General features: G+C 43.8%; 1 protein-coding gene and 1 pseudogene across 2 annotated transcripts; one reads left to right on the top strand and one right to left on the bottom strand.

Annotated features, from left to right (window-relative positions):
* The window catches only part of LOC124004195, a 24,380-nt pseudogene extending 11,750 nt beyond the window's left edge, over window positions 1-12,630 (bottom strand).
* Window positions 12,284-17,500, top strand: glyctk (glycerate kinase). Of its 2 annotated transcripts, none has more exons than XM_046310269.1 (5): window positions 12,284-12,457; window positions 13,905-14,283; window positions 14,374-14,525; window positions 14,662-14,837; window positions 14,965-17,500. In XM_046310269.1, exons 2-5 carry the CDS (start codon window positions 13,928-13,930, stop codon window positions 15,859-15,861), a joined length of 1,581 nt encoding a protein of 526 aa, XP_046166225.1. In that variant the 5' UTR covers window positions 12,284-12,457; window positions 13,905-13,927; the 3' UTR covers window positions 15,862-17,500. The 2 variants fall into 2 exon arrangements, with proteins under 2 accessions (XP_046166225.1, XP_046166224.1); XM_046310268.1 differs by lacking the exon at window positions 12,284-12,457 and adding an exon at window positions 13,458-13,638.

Raw genomic sequence — 17,500 nt, 5'->3', positions numbered from 1 at the left:
CTCAAGGAGCTGAATACTTAAGCAATGACTATATTTTAGTTATTCAATTTTAATTAATCTTTTAAAAATATTGCAAGTTTTCTTCCACTTTGACATTACAGAGTATTTTGTGTCGATTGTTGACAAAAAATGACAATTCAATCCATTTTAATCCCACTTTGTAACACAATAAAATGTCTGAATACTTTTGCAAGGCACTGTAAACCTTGACAACTTGCCCACCATCACAAAGTTGAGGAAAGCAGTCAGTCTCTCTTGCAATCCCTTTCAACAGACTGAATGCATCATCTGACCAAACACATTGTGAAATATTTGTTTTTTTTCAACTCAATGACATCTCCACCAGCATCATACACACAATCAAGTGACTGAACAGCAGAACAGGGAACAACATGGATAACTCACACACACTTTCACAAATACATCATCATACAAAACACACAGTTAGATCAGTTTAATCACATAACACTGGCAATTCAGGATAAATCATTCAAGACATCAAATTCATATAAATGTTGTTTGCGCTGCCTTACCAAGACCCTCCCGTCCTAGATCCCTCCTGCCCCTGCAACCTGACTACACCGCTGTCCCCTGGGTCACTCACCGTCCTGGATGAGGCGGATAGCTCCACCACTTGCCCTGGCCAAGGACTCCCCTAGTTCTGGCGTCACAACGAGAACTAGAAACATGGCAGTTCAGCACGAAGTATGTCCCACCCGTCATGTGCTGTAGGGGGGAAGGGGGTTGAGAGACAGAGACGGTAGAGCCAAGCCAAGTACCAGAGCAGATGATGGAGATTTAGCCCAGCCAAAAAAAGACACACAATGGGGTAACCTGCAGCAATAACTGCACTGATAAAGCCAGTATGATTAAGCACTGGTCTGAGTGAGTGTGACAGTATGACTAGGACACAGCTAGCTTAACTACAGCAGGATCATGTGTGTTCAGAGAGGCAACCTAATCCCCTCTCTCCCAAATGTAGCTGATACTGACTGTCCATCTTCCTCCCCACCCCCAGCCCACCAGGGTCTGCTTGAGAGACAAACTAGTGACCGGAAAACCTTAAAACCACACTCACCTGAGCCCCTGACCAAGTGACATTTCTGTTAAACTGTTTTCAACAATATTTGATTGTAATTTGGTGCACTGTTCAGTGGTGGAGATAAGTAAATGGAGGTCTGAAGACTATTGACAAAGACTGCAGAGATATGTGTTTAATGGACGTGTACGGCACACAGTCTGTCACAAGGGAACGTTTGTGTTAATGCAGTTACCAACAATTAAGAATAACAATGGTCCAAGTATTGAACCAAGCAGCATGAGGTGATTGAACTTAATGGCCTCTTTTTTTAAACTCTGATTTCAATTATTACTCAGAAAACCAATTCCAAGGCCTTTGTGCAAACCCAAGCATTTTAGTTTATCTAAGAGAATGAATGGTGAGTTAGACCAAAGGCCTTGGTAAAAAAATCTATATGGCCCCTGTGATATAAACAGATTACCTGAGTTCAGCTGCTGCAGGCCATTCGATGGTGTGTGTTTGTCTAATACCGAAAATAATTCAGATCATACATCAATCCCATGCTTCTTGCACAATGAGTATCAACTGCATTCAATCCCAGTTTATGTGCTATTACTGTATGTCCAGGGAACAGTTTTTAATCCAGATCAAAACACTCATGTGTTGAGTGAAATCCTGTTCATCAATTGGATTCTGTTTTCCCATAATTGTTAACTTTTTTTTTTGAAATTTTGTGCGTGCAATTAGAATTTAACTAGATATCCTCCACTAGTCTAGCAAATTCGCACACGCATGTCTCTTGAACGAGCCAGGAAGGATTTTGTGTTGGCATAATCAAACAAAAGTCAAAACGAAACCAAACTATAAGAATGTAGATGTAATATAATCCACTGTAGACTATGACAGATTATTTTGACAATATATTTTTCTTAGGAACATTGAGAGCATGTACTTCATGGACTACTTTTTGATCAGAATAGAAGTAATGAGTTATAAATTATGAATATAGATTTATCTTTTTGTGAAGATAACTTGGTTGTAGTGAGCTACTATCACTGTAAATAGTTGACAACATCTAATTAAGGACACAGTAATGAAAACACTGGAACATTTTCATCCTAATTCAATATTCTGAGAAACTGGCCTTAGAATCTATTTCAAGAACTCGAAGTTTGAATTCCTTGAAATGCCTCAGACTACCATTACCCCTAATGCAATTCTAAAATTAGGAACCTCAAGCACCTTTTTGCATTCATTGTAAATTGTAATTTCTCACTTTCCAAGAATAGCATGACTGCTTCAATCACTGACCTCTTCCTAGTATGTTGCACATAACTTTAACTAAATTGTCATCTGTGACTTCAAGCAGCAGGTTTCAGAGTATTGCTGCCAATTGACCTTGTTCAGGGGTAGACATGCTCCTTACCAAGAAGACAGTGGTAATGCAGTTTCAAGTAAATATTGTGGTTTTATCACGAGGGTGAATTAAACTGTGGAGACGTGCTTACTTGTTGATTCACACCTTACGCCTTGACCTATTTCCATCTTCATTAAATGCATGTTAACCTTTATTTAGACAGGGAATCCCATTGAGACCAGTCTCTTTTGCAAGGGATCCCTGCATGACTTGGTTGGTCATTCATTCACATGTTCCTGCTTGCCGTGTCATCATTTATCCATAACTTCAGTAATGTGCACTGTTCTTTGAGAGGCTGGGCAAGTATTGAGGGGTTCGGGAAGAGCCATTGGTCGTCAGAGGAAAAGGGTTTGCTCCGTTCAAAATCTTCCCACGAAAATAAAACCAGAGGAATTCTAATTTGTTCAACAACAAAAGTATTTGCACATGTGCCTCGGTGAAGCTTCTTCAATATACGTTTGATAATAATTGTTAGGTTGTTACGAAAGAAATAAGTGGATGCACATTGCATTTTGGCAACGTCTGCCCTTTCATTGGCTAAAATGGTCCCACCTGACCTCACATCGTTCCGCATGCCTTACATTTTTGAGGTTGTGTATTTCCATTGTTAGAGCGGTCATGCGACAATCTTGTCAATATAACAGATAATCTTTGATAATGTGTGACCCTAAGATTGTGTTAGAGGTTAGGCATAGACACAGATAACACTTCACCAGCTGAACACACCCTCCTGTTGATATTAACCTGTCAGTTGAGACAAGTCTACAAACAAACTTCATATTAGGAATGCACTGTGGTAGTACATTATAAATCACCAGGGGTGTATTCACTAGGAACCAAACGGGTAGGGACATATCCAAATTTGTCCAATTGAAACTCTTTTCTTGCTAAAACAATTTCAGTTTGGAGTAAAGTCTGTTGCAAAACGTTTTGCAATGGTCTTGGTCTGAACAAATACACCCCAGCTGTCCTAGACTAGGTTAGACTAGCCTGCTAGTGCTAATGATGCCGTGTGGTTCACTGACTGGGTGTAGGTAAACAACCTCTGATTAGGAAGACACACATAGAAGTCCAACGCTTGTTAAAAAATAAAACATTTAATGTTACAAGTATAAAAAGAACACAAAAATCTGACAATTTATATTCCTGAAGTTCTACATATTTACAATCAACTTGAATTGGCACACACACACACACACACACACACACACACACACACACACACACACACACACACACACACACACACACACACACACACACACACACACACACACACACACACACAGCTGGATGTGCTGACGCCTGCTGGTTTTAAATGGGATCTCACGTTGCCTGTGGCTTCCATAGCTTCTCGCCCTCTCAATCAATCATCAATAGTGGGGAGCCAGAATGCCTGCAGAGGACAAAACAGATTTACTGAGCATTCTGTATGTGGGATTGTGTGTTTTCAACATAACTAATCTTACCATGTTTGAACAGGCACTAGAAAAAAGTCATGAATTTGGGGTTGAACTGAAGGCAGGTGACGGGACCCGTGTGCTTCCCATCCAGAACAGCCACCTTCATCCCAATCTCTGCATTCCACATGTGGATCTTCTCATCCAGAACAGCCACCTTCATCCCAATCTCTGCATTCCACATGTGGATCTTCTCATCCAGAACAGCCACCTTCATCCCAATCTCTGCATTCCACATGTGGATCTTCTCATCCAGAACAGCCACCTTCATCCCAATCTCTGCATTCCACATGTGGATCTTCTCATTCAGAACAGCCACCTTCATCCCAATCTCTGCATTCCACATGTGGATCTTCTCATCCCAATCTCTGCATTCCACATGTGGATCTTCCCATCCAGAACAGCCACCTTCATCCCAATCTCTGCATTCCACATGTGGATCTTCTCATCCAGAACAGCCACCTTCATCCCAATCTCTGCATTCCACATGTGGATCTTCCCATCCTCAGAGCATGAGACACAACCAGCGCCAGACCACGGAAAAACAAGAGGAAGCTTAACTACTGTTTTAGTGTGTGTAATGTTTCCAGGTTAGGTGAAATTAGCAGTTTCAAATAATTACTACCAAATTGTTCTATGGTAGAATAAGAAGACAATTGGAACTGTCATGTCTTACTTTACAAAACATAGAGCCTGTTACCTCACGATCATAATAAACTGAGAGTCAGGAGTGAAGGAGGCCTCCAGCGTCACAGCTTTACTGTTGTTGTAGCCCTGTAGGATAGAGGAGTGTCTGTAAGTATAGGCCTATCATTTACTTCTTGAGTAACTTGCTCTTGTTGTGAAATGTCAGTTCAAGAGTCTTTGCATTAAGTATCTAACAGAGTCCGTCTAGGTTTTAAGTGTCCGCATGAATGCGTATTATCTCTCACCACAAAGGAATGCATCACAGCGCCCTTGAAGGCATTGAGGAGGCGGAGAGCACCCTCATTGGTTGAGACATGGATCAGCTTCCCATCATTGCTGAACTTGAGTTCTGTCAACTCACATGTATGGTCGTACTGTAGCTTGAAGGTAGCAAAAGGACCCTATAGAGAAGCCAACAAGAACAGTTACTCTGAAGACAACCATCTACCACTGACCTGCATTCACAAATCAAAATCAAATCAAATTTTATTTGTCACATACACATGGTTAGCAGATGTTAATGCGAGTGTAGCGAAATGCTTGTGCTTCTAGTTCCGACAATGCAGTGATAACCAACAAGTAATCTAAATAACAATTCCAAAACTGTCTTATACACAGTGTAAGGGGATAAGGAACATGTACATAAGGATATATGAATGAGTGATGGTACAGAGCAGCATACAGTAGATGGTATCGAGTACAGTATATACATATGAGATGAGTGTGTAGACAAAGTAAGCAAAGTGGCATAGTTAAAGTGGCTAGTGATACATGTGTTACATAAGGATGCAGTCGATGATGTAGAGTACAGTATATACATATGCATATGAGATGAATAATGTAGGGTAAGTAACATTATATAAGGTAGCATTGTTTAAAGTGGCTAGTGATATATTTACATCATTTCCCATCAATTCCCATTATTAAAATGGCTGGAGTTGGGTCAGTGTCAATGACAGTGTGTTGGCAGCAGCCACTCAATGTTAGTGGTGGCTGTTTAACAGTCTGATGGCCTTGAGATAGAAGCTGTTTTTCAGTCTCTCGGTCCCAGCTTTGATGCACCTGTACTGACCTCGCCTTCTGGATGATAGCGGGGTGAACAGGCAGTGGTTCGGGTGGTTGATGTCCTTGATGATCTTTATGGCCTTCCTGTAACAACGGGTGGTGTAGGTGTCCTGGAGGGCAGGTAGTTTGCCCCTGGTGATGCGTTGTGCAGTCCTCACTACCCTCTGGAGAGCCTTACGGTTGAGGGCAGAGCAGTTGCCGTACCAGGCGGTGATACAGCCCGCCAGGATGCTCTCGATTGTGCATCTGTAGAAGTTTGTGAGTGCTTTTGGTGACAAGCCGAATTTCTTCAGCCTCCTGAGGTTGAATAGGCGCTGCTGCGCCTTCTTCACGACGCTGTCAGTGTGAGTGGACCAATTCAGTTTGTCTGTGATGTGTATGCCGAGGAACTTAAAACTAGCTACCCTCTCCACTACTGTTCCATCGATGTGGATAGGGGGTGTTCCCTCTGCTGTTTCCTGAAGTCCACAATCATCTCCTTAGTTTTGTTGACGTTGAGTGTGAGGTTATTTTCCTGACACCACACTCCGAGGGCCCTCACCTCCTCCCTGTAGGCCGTCTCGTCGTTGTTGGTAATCAAGCCTACCACTGTTGTGTCGTCCGCAAACTTGATGATTGAGTTGGAGGCGTGCGTGGCCACGCAGTCGTGGGTGAACAGGGAGTACAGGAGAGGGCTCAGAACGCACCCTTGTGGGGCCCCCGTGTTGAGGATCAGCGGGGAGGAGATGTTGTTGCCTACCCTCACCACCTGGGGGCGGCCCGTCAGGAAGTCCAGTACCCAGTTGCACAGGGCGGGGTCGAGACCCAGGGTCTCGAGCTTGATGACGAGCTTGGAGGGTACTATGGTGTTGAATGCCGAGCTGTAGTCGATGAACAGCATTCTCACATAGGTATTCCTCTTCTCCAGGTGGGTTAGGGCAGTGTGCAGTGTGGTTGAGATTGCATCGTCTGTGGACCTATTTGGGCGGTAAGCAAATTGGAGTGGGTCTAGGGTGTCAGGTAGGGTGGAGGTGATATGGTCCTTGACTAGTCTCTCAAAGCACTTCATGATGACGGAAGTGAGTGCTACGGGGCCGTAGTCGTTTAGCTCAGTTACCTTAGCTTTCTTGGGAACAGGAACAATGGTGGCCCTCTTGAAGCATGTGGGAACAGCAGACTGGTATAGGGATTGATTGAATATGTCCGTAAACACACCGGCCAGCTGGTCTGCGCATGCTCCGAGGGCGCGGCTGGGGATGCCGTCTGGGCCTGCAGCCTTGCGAGGGTTAACACGTTTAAATGTCTTTACTCACCTCGGCTGCAGTGAAGGAGAGACCGCATGTTTCCGTTGCAGGCCGTGTCAGTGGCACTGTATTGTCCTCAAAGCGGGCAAAAAAGTTATTTAGTCTGCCTGGGAGCAAGACATCCTGGTCCGTGACTGGGCTGGATTTCATCTTGTAGTCCGTGATTGACTGTAGACCCTGCCACATGCCTCTTGTGTCTGAGCCATTGAATTGAGATTCCACTTTGTCTCTGTACTGACGCTTAGCTTGTTTAATAGCCTTGCGGAGGGAATAGCTGCACTGTTTGTATTCAGTCATGTTGCCAGACACCTTGCCCTGATTAAAAGCAGTGGTTCGCGCTTTCAGTTTCACGCGAATGCTGCCATCAATCCACGGTTTCTGGTTAGGGAATCACTTCCGGCGCCGACTGAGATGGCCGCCTCGCTCTCAATACACATACAACTATATACACATACAACTATAAAACCGCCTCGCTCTCAATACACATACAACTATATACACATACAACTATAAAACAGAAAGCCCTGAAAACTACTGTTACCTTGTCAAAGGATCGCAGAGTTCACACCCACAGCAAAAATCAGACCCTCAGGATCAAAGGAGCAAACTGGCTTCCCCTGGAGGTGCATCAGGCCCTGGTAGTGACAGAGACAGTCACAGGAAATACATTTAATCCAGCGCAACACTACATCTAGAACAGGGATGCAAACTGGCAAGCCTCCAAAAAGGACTTATTTTGTGCATATAATTTGAATATTTTCAGGGAATAACAAGTACATATTTGAACAATTTCAATACACTGGAAACATGTTTATGGTGGGCTGGCATTACTTAAATGATTACAGGGTTTGCATGTAATCCACAGAAGTGTATTGTGCCATATCACAGCGTGTTGCTGTACTCATGAGCGGCATGATTTTCAAAGTCTGAACCAGGCCTTTAGGCCTATTTGAGCATGGCTGCAGCTCACTGCGTTCTGGATCTCCAACGGTAACGCAACTAGCGTAAATATAGATTGTGTCATTCCTTTATCGATCAAATATTTTGTTTACTAGGTCTACTTGGTACCACTGTTGTTCTGTTTGCATTCGACTGCTATATAGTATTTGTTTGTAAGCATGAATAACAAGGCTACTACTTTCAGCATTTAGTTTGCATTATTTCGGTAATACAGCGGTGTGTACAGCTGCATTCATATACGGTAATTCACCTATTACAAACAGCCCATCTATCTTGTAGGGAAAGGGGGGGTATCTAGTAGAGGTTGGCCGATTTCAAGTTCATAACAACCGGTAGTCGCCATTTTTGGACGCCGATTACATTGCACTCCACAAGGAAACTGCGTGGCAGGCTGACCACCTGTTATACGAGTGCAGCAAGGAGCCAAGGTAAGTTGCTAGATAGCATTAAACTTACCTAATAAAAAACAAGCAATCTTAACATAATCACTAGTTAACTACACATGGTTGAAGATATTACTAGGTTAACTAGCTTGTCCTGCGTTGCATATAATCAAAAATCATAATCGATCGACCTCTAGTACCTAGTCAGTTGTCCAACTGAACTTATTCAACTGAAGTGTGTCTTCCGCATTTAACACAACCCCCCCACCTCTCTGAATCAGAGGTGCGGGGGGCTGCCTTAATCGACATCGGCGCCCGGGGAACAGTGGGTTAACTGCCTTGTTCAGGGGCAGAACGACAGATTTTTACCTTGTCAGCTCAGGACAAGGTAAACCACTAGACTACCTGCCGCCCCATTAGCATATATTTTTACCAAAACGGCCTTGCTTTAGTGTGTAGGAAGCCGTCTGATGTGCTGATACAGTGCAGCATAGATGGGACTACAGATTTGACACAACCTGTCACTTCAAAAGCACTCAATGGTCAGAGTCTCGTCATTTGAACTGTGTTTATTGTGGTATAGCGTGATAGAAGCACAATTCAATACATTTCCAATGCAAGAAGCACCAAAAATTGTGCCCCTCACTCATTTCAACCACCCCCCTTGTCACTATATCCTCCCACCAGGGCTGGAGAGAAGCAGCTGAGTAGACTAATGTCTGGTAGGGGGATGAGCTGGCTGCTCACCGCGGTCACACGTGATATTATTGGATGCAGCACTCATTCTGATATATATCTGACATCACGCTCTGAGGTTCTATTTGTAGGATGCGTAAGGATTCATTCTGTGTTCAGTCATTCATTTCGATATGAGAAACATACCCCATTATTATCTGTAAATAGCCCACCCAACTACCCCATCCCCATGTTATTATAATTGTTTAGCTCCTTTGCACCCAAGAATCTCTACTTGCACATTCATCTTCTGCACATCTATCACTCCAGTGTTTAATTGCTAAATTGTAATTATTTCACCACTATGGGTTATTTATTGCCTTACCTCCCTAAACTTACTACATTTGCACACGCTGTATAGACTTTTCTCGTGTGTTATTGACTGTATGTTTGTTTATTCCATGTGTAACTTTGTCGTTTGTGTCGCACTGCTTTGCTCTAGCTTGTCCAGGTCGCAATTGTAACTCAACTGGCCTACCTGGTTAAATAAAGGTGTTCTCAACTGGCCTACCTGGTTAAATAAAGGTGTTCTCAACTGGCCTACCTGGTTAAATAAAGGTGTTCTCAACTGGCCTACCTGGTTAAATAAAGGTGTGTGCCTCTTTTATAGCTCAATGGTGATATATGCACTTTCTTTAACGGATCTACAATATTCCCATGGATGACCTATTGAGATCAAAAAGGTGAATATCACATAAAGTGGCAAGTTTACATCCCTGATCTAGAGTCAATTGATCTGCAATGTCAAGGAGTGGTCAAGGTAGACTCTGCGATATGACGTAGAAAGCAAACCGTTTTGAAGCGCTAGGCCCAACTTCTCTGCTGTTTTGGTCCCGTGGCTACCACATTGTAAAAAGTGTGAAGTGAACTCATGCACATGTGCAGATACTGTGTGTGACTGTGAAAGCAAAGTTGTGCATCTCGTCCATCGCAATATCTGCAGTTCCGCTTCATGGCAACATAATTTTGCTGTGTCAACCTCTAAGACCTAGTGAGTAAGGGAACACACCTGGTAGTTCAGAGACCGCAGGTCCCCTAGCCGGATTGTATTGTCTAAAGATCCTGAGATAAATGTGTCATCCACAGGGGACATGGAGAGAGCCGTCACTCTGAAACATTCATGATAAAGGTATAGAAACATCTACCTTGAGAGAAACACCTGATGTCTTGTGATCATAATCCCTAGCGATGTATTGCCGATTTCCATGTTGTCTTGCTGCTTTTTGTCCTATGTTGCTGTCTGTATGCTACGTCTTGCTTGTCCTATGTTGCTCTGTCTGTATGCTACGTCTTGCTTGTCCTATGTTGCTCTGTCTGTATGCTACGTCTTGCTTGTCCTATGTTGCTCTGTCTGTATGCCACGTCTTGCTTGTCCTATGTTGCTCTGTCTGTATGCCACGTCTTGCTTGTCCTATGTTGCTCTGTCTGTATGCCACGTCTTGCTTGTCCTATGTTGCTCTGTCTGTATGCCACGTCTTGCTTGTCCTATGTTGCTCTGTCTGTATGCCACGTCTTGCTTGTCCTATGTTGCTCTGTCTGTATGCTACGTCTTGCTTGTCCTATGTTGCTCTGTCTGTATGCTACGTCTTGCTTGTCCTATGTTGCACTGCGTGTGCTCACTGCTCAATGATTGTCTATATTGTAATTGTTTTTAATAACCTGCCCAGGGACTGCGGTTGAAAATGAGCCAGCTGGCTAAAACTGGCACTTTTACTGAAACGTTGATTAATGTAAAAAATCAAATAAACTCTGTTATAAAAAAACAATACTCAAGTAATAGTACAGTAATGTAGCCTAAACTACCCCTCAGATAACTGGGTTTCTCGGTCTCAATCCTCACCTTTTGTTGTGTCCGGGGAAGTACCGGATGTACTTGTTGTCATGGAGGGAGAGGTACCGGATGTTATGGGCCGATGACAGCATAGCATTCCCATTCATCACCATAGACAACTAGAGAGCAAGTAGAGCTTCCGATCCTGGAGGCGATGGGCAGGTCGGATGAGTAGACACCACCCTAGGCAAGGCAGTGGCTTGTACAGTTAGCTCCTTTATCGGGCAGAATCACGGACCCTCAAACTGTACAAACAACTACCTCAGACCAGGGTGAGCATGGCCGCCCCAGGCTGAGATTAACTCGGTCAGGCCCTGTCAGGAAATCCCCATGAACAATCTTCTATATACATACAATATTACACTCCTGAAATGTGCCAGGCCAGAGTTACATGGACAACTGCTTATCGACAGATATAGGCCAACTGATCACAAATCGCATCACTAACATACCATCAATTTTGTTGGAGCTGTAGACCACGGTGTTGGCTGCATGTGTGTACCTGATCAGATCCACTCCATACGTCTTACTGTAGAGGGTCCGCCTGGGTCTGGACCAGCACAGGATGGAGAGGAAAAACATTTAAGGAACCATATTAGATTGCTGGCACAGAAACTTCTAGCTAAGCCAACAGCCTCTGAAATCGCAATAACAATCATAATACGGGCGGTTAAAACAGCAACGTATAGTGCTAACCACGACTAGCACATACAATTGTTAAATAACGTTATGTATTCTACCTCCACAATATACACACTACACGCTTGTGGGAAATAAGATTAAATACAATTGATAGTTTTGTTACCAAGCTAACAACCCAGACCTGCATCCGCTCAAACTCTCGATCGTGTCTTAACTCGAGCCCGGGGGATTTGCATACCGCAGTAGGCCTCACTAGTACTAACGGAGCAGATCTTAGTTACAGCACAGGGGTCGGCCTACCCTAACAGGCAGCTCGGGGGAAAAAACTGTCGATTAATATGAATTCGATGCATGTCTTTCCCTCCTGGCAATCGTATAAAACAAGGGAGTCATCGTCGCTGCGAGAAATAATGGTTTCGCCGTTTGAGCTGAAATCAAAACAGTTCATTTTGTCTGAATTTTCTCGGAAAACCTTTGCAACCCTGAAGCTCCGCAGCACATTGTCCGTCAACTTCATGATGGGCTCTTTGAGGGTGCGCAGACCCTCGTTTTCTACTTGAATCTATTATCTGATAATCTATTTATGTGGTTTTAAAATAGGAGCTTCACTATTTGAAGAAAAAAATATATAGAACTGTGTTTCAAAAACGGTAAAGAAAGACCTCCTGGTACACTTGTTACACGAGTCATGTAAAAGCACCGCCTTCCATACGTCCGCTACCCGCAAGTTCCACAGACACGCGTATTAACTCTCGCGATATACAACAACTATTGCGGTACAGTCAGTTCATGATTTGCACACAACCATAAGAGCACAGACTATGAACAAGGAAGACGCAATCATAACGCTTTTGGATACAGACAAAACTGGAGAAGAGAAATTCTCATATTTACAATAATTGTAACTACTTATCAGTCATACAATAATACGTGCTCTGACTGTCAAGACAGAGTAACCGAAGTAGCAATGCAGGTGAGTTTGAAGTCATTGGGTTATGTAAATCGACCCCTAGCCCTGGGGTGTATTCATTACGCCGATTGCAAAACGATTTGCAACAGAAACCACATATCCAATCAGAGGACAGGGTGGGGTATTCCCATAATACATATCCAATCATTTTCAGATACACTGAAAACGTGTAGCTCCGAGAACATGGTTTAAATGTCTACCTAGAAATGTCTTGTTTTTTAGTGGTGGTAGTTGTCATTGAGAGACATTTGCCTCCCCATCACATTACCAGCTTGCAGGTGATAGCCTAGCCAACGACAGGTGATAAGCACATGGAAAACAAGTTGTGTACTGTGCTTCCCATCTTGACGTTAGTGATGTACAATAGCCAAAATAAATGAAACACTTGAGTTAATGAGGGATAAAGTATATTGAAAGCAGGTGCTTCCACACAGGTGTGGTTTCCATTAGTTAATTAAGCAATTAACATCCCATGCTTAGGGTAATGTATAATATACAAAAAAATGTTGTTTCCCATCATTTACTTTAAGGGTGGTCTCAAAATAAACAAATCAGGTTTAAATGATGTATGTATGTGTCAAGTCACCAGATCTCAACCCAATTATAGGATATTCTGGAGCGTCGCTAAGACAGCGGTTTCCAGCGTCAACAAAACACCAAATGATGGAATTACTTATGAAAGAATGGTGCCGCATCCCTCCAATAGAGTTCCAGACACTTGTAGATTCTGCCAAGGCGCATTGAAGGTGTTCTGGTGGCTTGTGGTGGCCCAACGCTCTATTAAGAAATGTTATCTTGGTGTTTCCTTTATGTTGGCAGTTAGCTAGCTGTATGTGAGTGAGGTTTGAATATTCAGCACTCACCCACCCTGCCACAAGGTGGATCTATCCTCATTCCAGTCAATATTTTTAATACCTAGTTGCTCAAATTGAATACTGCTGTGTGTTTTGACCCTGGGTAGTAGCTGATTTGTACATCTAAAAAGACAAACACGCAGATTGCTCACTTTTCCTGCCCTATGGTCTGGCTTGAGTCAATCATTACACATAGTGTACACATTCAACTTGAGTTGAGCTCTGTCCAGATTTTGCCACACTGCCTTAGTGCTAATCCCGACTCTGCAATACACAGCTCGCACACGGAGCACAGAGGAAATCCAGAGGTTCACCATACCCGGTGTACAGGTAGGCAACCTCTGTAGGATTCAGTCAATGACTTGTCAACTAAATGCAGAGACTATGGGGTTATCCAACATGTTTGGTGGGCATCACAAGGCAAGTGACAAAGTTGACCTACTAGTTGACCTATCTGGATTCTCTTGGGCGTACTCCTTTTGGTAAATGACCAGTAAAATCAGTAACAGCAGAAACAGCAAAGGGGGTGGTCATAATTTACAGTACATCCTGTGATCGAGAAACATGGTTTTTGCCTTTTCTCTCCTGTCCGCTAGGTGCTCCCTGCAAGGACAGCCTGATGGCTTGTGTTGTGTCCCTGTATCGGCCTTTATCTTTACTAGCCCCTGTGGGGGTGAGGCGAGCCATAGTTTGCAGAATGTCACTGGACATGCGAGCACGGGAGGTGTTTGCTACGGCTATCGAAGCAGTGCAACCAGACATTGTGATGCGGCGGGGTCTGGAGCGTACAGGAGACACCCTCCTAGTGAATGGACGCACCTTCACGCTAAAGAACAACCTTCACCTGGTAGGCTTTGGCAAAGCTGTGCTGGGCATGGCTGCCGAGGCAGAGAGGATAGTGGGGGACCACTTGGTGAGAGGAGTGATCAGTGTGCCACACGGCATTCAGGAGACAATACGGCAGCATGGGAAAGAGTAAGCAACTCACACTAGAACCAGATTGTAGGTGAGTGGGATGGGTTTGGTTGGTCAATTAATTCTTAATCTGTTTTAATTACACCTCAGCCAGATGTTGTTGAAGGATGGAAGTCGCATCACAGTGATGGAGGGAGCTAAACACAACCTGCCAGATGCTGATGCCCAGAGGGCAGCCGAATGTATCAAGGAGCTGGTCAGCACACTAACAGAGAATGACATGTTGCTTGTACTCATCTCAGGTAAACTGATACCATACTATTAAATCATGTAACTATGTCACACAAATTAGTCATTACTCAATTTGAATCACTGAAGCTACAGGTTGTCCATAAATATGTACATACCGTGTGTGTGTGTGTGTGTGTGTGTGTGTAGGAGGAGGGTCTGCACTCTTGCCTGCACCAGTCCCACCAATCTCGCTTCAAGAGAAACAGGATGTTACACGCAGACTGGCTGGTGCTGGTGCCACCATTCAGGAGCTTAACTCTGTACGCCGTGCCCTGTCAATTTTGAAAGGAGGAGGACTTGCACACTGCGCTCACCCTGCTCAGGTAAGAGCACAACTGTACTAGCTCATTATAGAACTTTTACCCAAAGACCTGAACTTCTTGCACATTAGCTTTACATTCTGGTTGTATTTGGCCAAATAAAATGTTCCTGTTAACATTTTATAAACAGGTGGTGGCCCTGGTTCTGTCTGATGTAATTGGAGATCCCCTGGACTTGATAGCCAGTGGCCCCACAGTGTGGACTGAGGTGTGGCCTGAGGAGATTTGGTCGATCCTTGAACGTTACGGGCTGTCCTCCTCTCTCCCTGTCTCGGTGAAAGAGGTGCTTGGACGCTCAGCTCCCCGATGGGAGGAGTCTGGAGAGCAGTCAGACAGGGCGGCACATGTTCTCAATGCTGTGATTGGCTCCAATAGCATTGCTCTGGAATGCGCAGGGAGACGTGCGCGGGAGCTCGGATTCCGTCCAGTTGTGCTGTCGCCAGGGGTGTGCGGGAACGTACAGTCTGTCTCTCGCCTTTATGGTCTACTGGCTCGCTTTGCCTGCTCCCGTGACGAGCCTCCTCCTGAGTTGCCTGCTGAGATTCTGAAGCTGGGGCCCGAGACAGGCGTGGAAAGCTGGGACTTGTGCCGTGCTATGCAGGTGCTTGGTGAGGGGCGTGGGGAGGGCTGGGGAGCCACCTGTCTGCTGGCTGGGGGAGAGCCCACTGTGCAGTTGACAGGCAAGGGGCGTGGTGGGCGGAACCAGGAGCTGGCCCTGAGAGTAGGGCTTGAGCTGGCAGGCATGGAGCTCCCTCCGAAGGGTCCCCTGTTCCTGAGTGGTGGGACCGATGGTCAGGACGGGCCAACTGAGGCAGCAGGGGCAGTCACAGACGCGGGGCTTGGCAAAGAAGCACGAGCACAGGGGCTCGACCCTGATGGCTTCCTCGTCAACAATGATTCCTTCACCTTCTTTTCACGCCTGTCTGGTGGGCAGCGGCTGCTCCTACCAGGGTTAACAGGTACCAATGTGATGGATGTGCACATGCTGCTCATCCCACCAATCCCCATAGTTGTGTCTGGTCGTTGATGAAGACAAGGGCATGAAAGCTGTCAATTACACATTTCACTATGAATCCATACAGAGCAGACTGAGTATATTCAGAGAGCAGCTTTTCAAAGCTGACCATGATATTCTTTCCAGAAAAGCCCTTTTGGAGATCCATGTTTAATTTAAAAAGCAGCAGTCAGTTATGTCTATTATAAGAATAAATACAGTAAAGTGTACTTTTGTGTTATTTGTGAAGAGATTGTTTCTGTACAGAGCAGTTAGTCAGGCGGATAACCAAATATACCCAAGAATGTTCCAATTAATGATACAAGTATCAGACATAGTACACTAATACTAGATACCTTAAGGAACATTTTTGAAGATTGGATGCAGTCTAATGAAATGCCTGCCATTCTGATTTCCTATTAGATGAAAATAGGGTAAAGTCATTCCAAATAATATGTAAATGACTTTAATGTTATCTACCCACTAAATAAACCCCAGAAATATCATAGACAATAACATACTCTTAAGATCTTCAAGGGGGTCATATTGAGGTCATTTTGACCATAGTCCAATGACTATGGGAAAACATTTTGAACTTGTTGATAGAGCCAAGAAACTTCCCAGCTGGGGCATGTCTACATTATTATTGGCTATAGTGCCATTAGATTTGGTCCATTACCCCCCCTGGCTGCCATTTCCCATATGACCAATAACCAGCTGCATGGGGCCATATTGGACAGGATTCACTTGGACATGTCGCCATAAAATTAAATGGTACTTACAGCCCAATGATGGTTTCAAATGTTTGAGAGGGTCTGGAAAACACAAAATGGCTCACAAAATATACTTATCCTTTAAACTTGTGGTGAATACATGTCAAATGAATTTTTCCATGACTAGTTCCAATAGTTTTACATGTAAACACTCTAGAAAGTCCTTTGAGTGTTCCCTGAAGTCTACTGATTGCAATGATATGTTTTGTCAATTACATTTTTTTTAAAGACAGGAAACCTGCCCTGTACACATCACTTTAGGTAAAACTACATAGGAATGCATTATGTCCAGCAGAGAGAGACAGGTAACCCATTATGAGACCTTTCAGTTTTTACATGTAGTAAAAGTCTAAACAAAGATGTCTAGCCATTGCAGATTTAACCTATTATACTCAGTGGTGAATTTTGTTCACCAAATTCAACACTCATTGATCTCCATACAAAAATGCCTTGCTTGGCCAGAAAAAAAGAAAAAAAAACACCTGCTGGAGAAGACAGATTTTGGGTCCAGTTATCCCTCTCACTTTGGATGTTCCTCTCTAATACTACAGAGATGACTTTAATCAACCAAGTTCATTTTCACCTGTTGACTCTTTCTCAATGCCACACACTTGTCACTAATGATCAGGACTGCCCTGATAGGATTTAAATACAAACTGAAGGTGTGAATGAGCCTGTCAAGCCGTTACTCAAGTTTCTTTCTAGTTGTGTTAAGTACATTTCCTATTTCCTTGTATATTTTAGTTACGTACTACTTTTCCTTGTTTAATATAATCATCCTTATCACCTTTACCTTTTTACATTATGCAACTTGCTTATGTCTCTCTTATTTCAGAACCACACACAAATCCAACTTTACCATGTCCAACCACAAGTCCATAATAAATATGTGAACTTTG

This window comes from Oncorhynchus gorbuscha, linkage group LG18 (assembly GCF_021184085.1).
Source record: "Oncorhynchus gorbuscha isolate QuinsamMale2020 ecotype Even-year linkage group LG18, OgorEven_v1.0, whole genome shotgun sequence".
Classification (NCBI taxonomy): Eukaryota; Metazoa; Chordata; class Actinopteri; order Salmoniformes; family Salmonidae; genus Oncorhynchus; species Oncorhynchus gorbuscha.
This window is presented reverse-complemented; position numbering and strand designations above follow the sequence as displayed.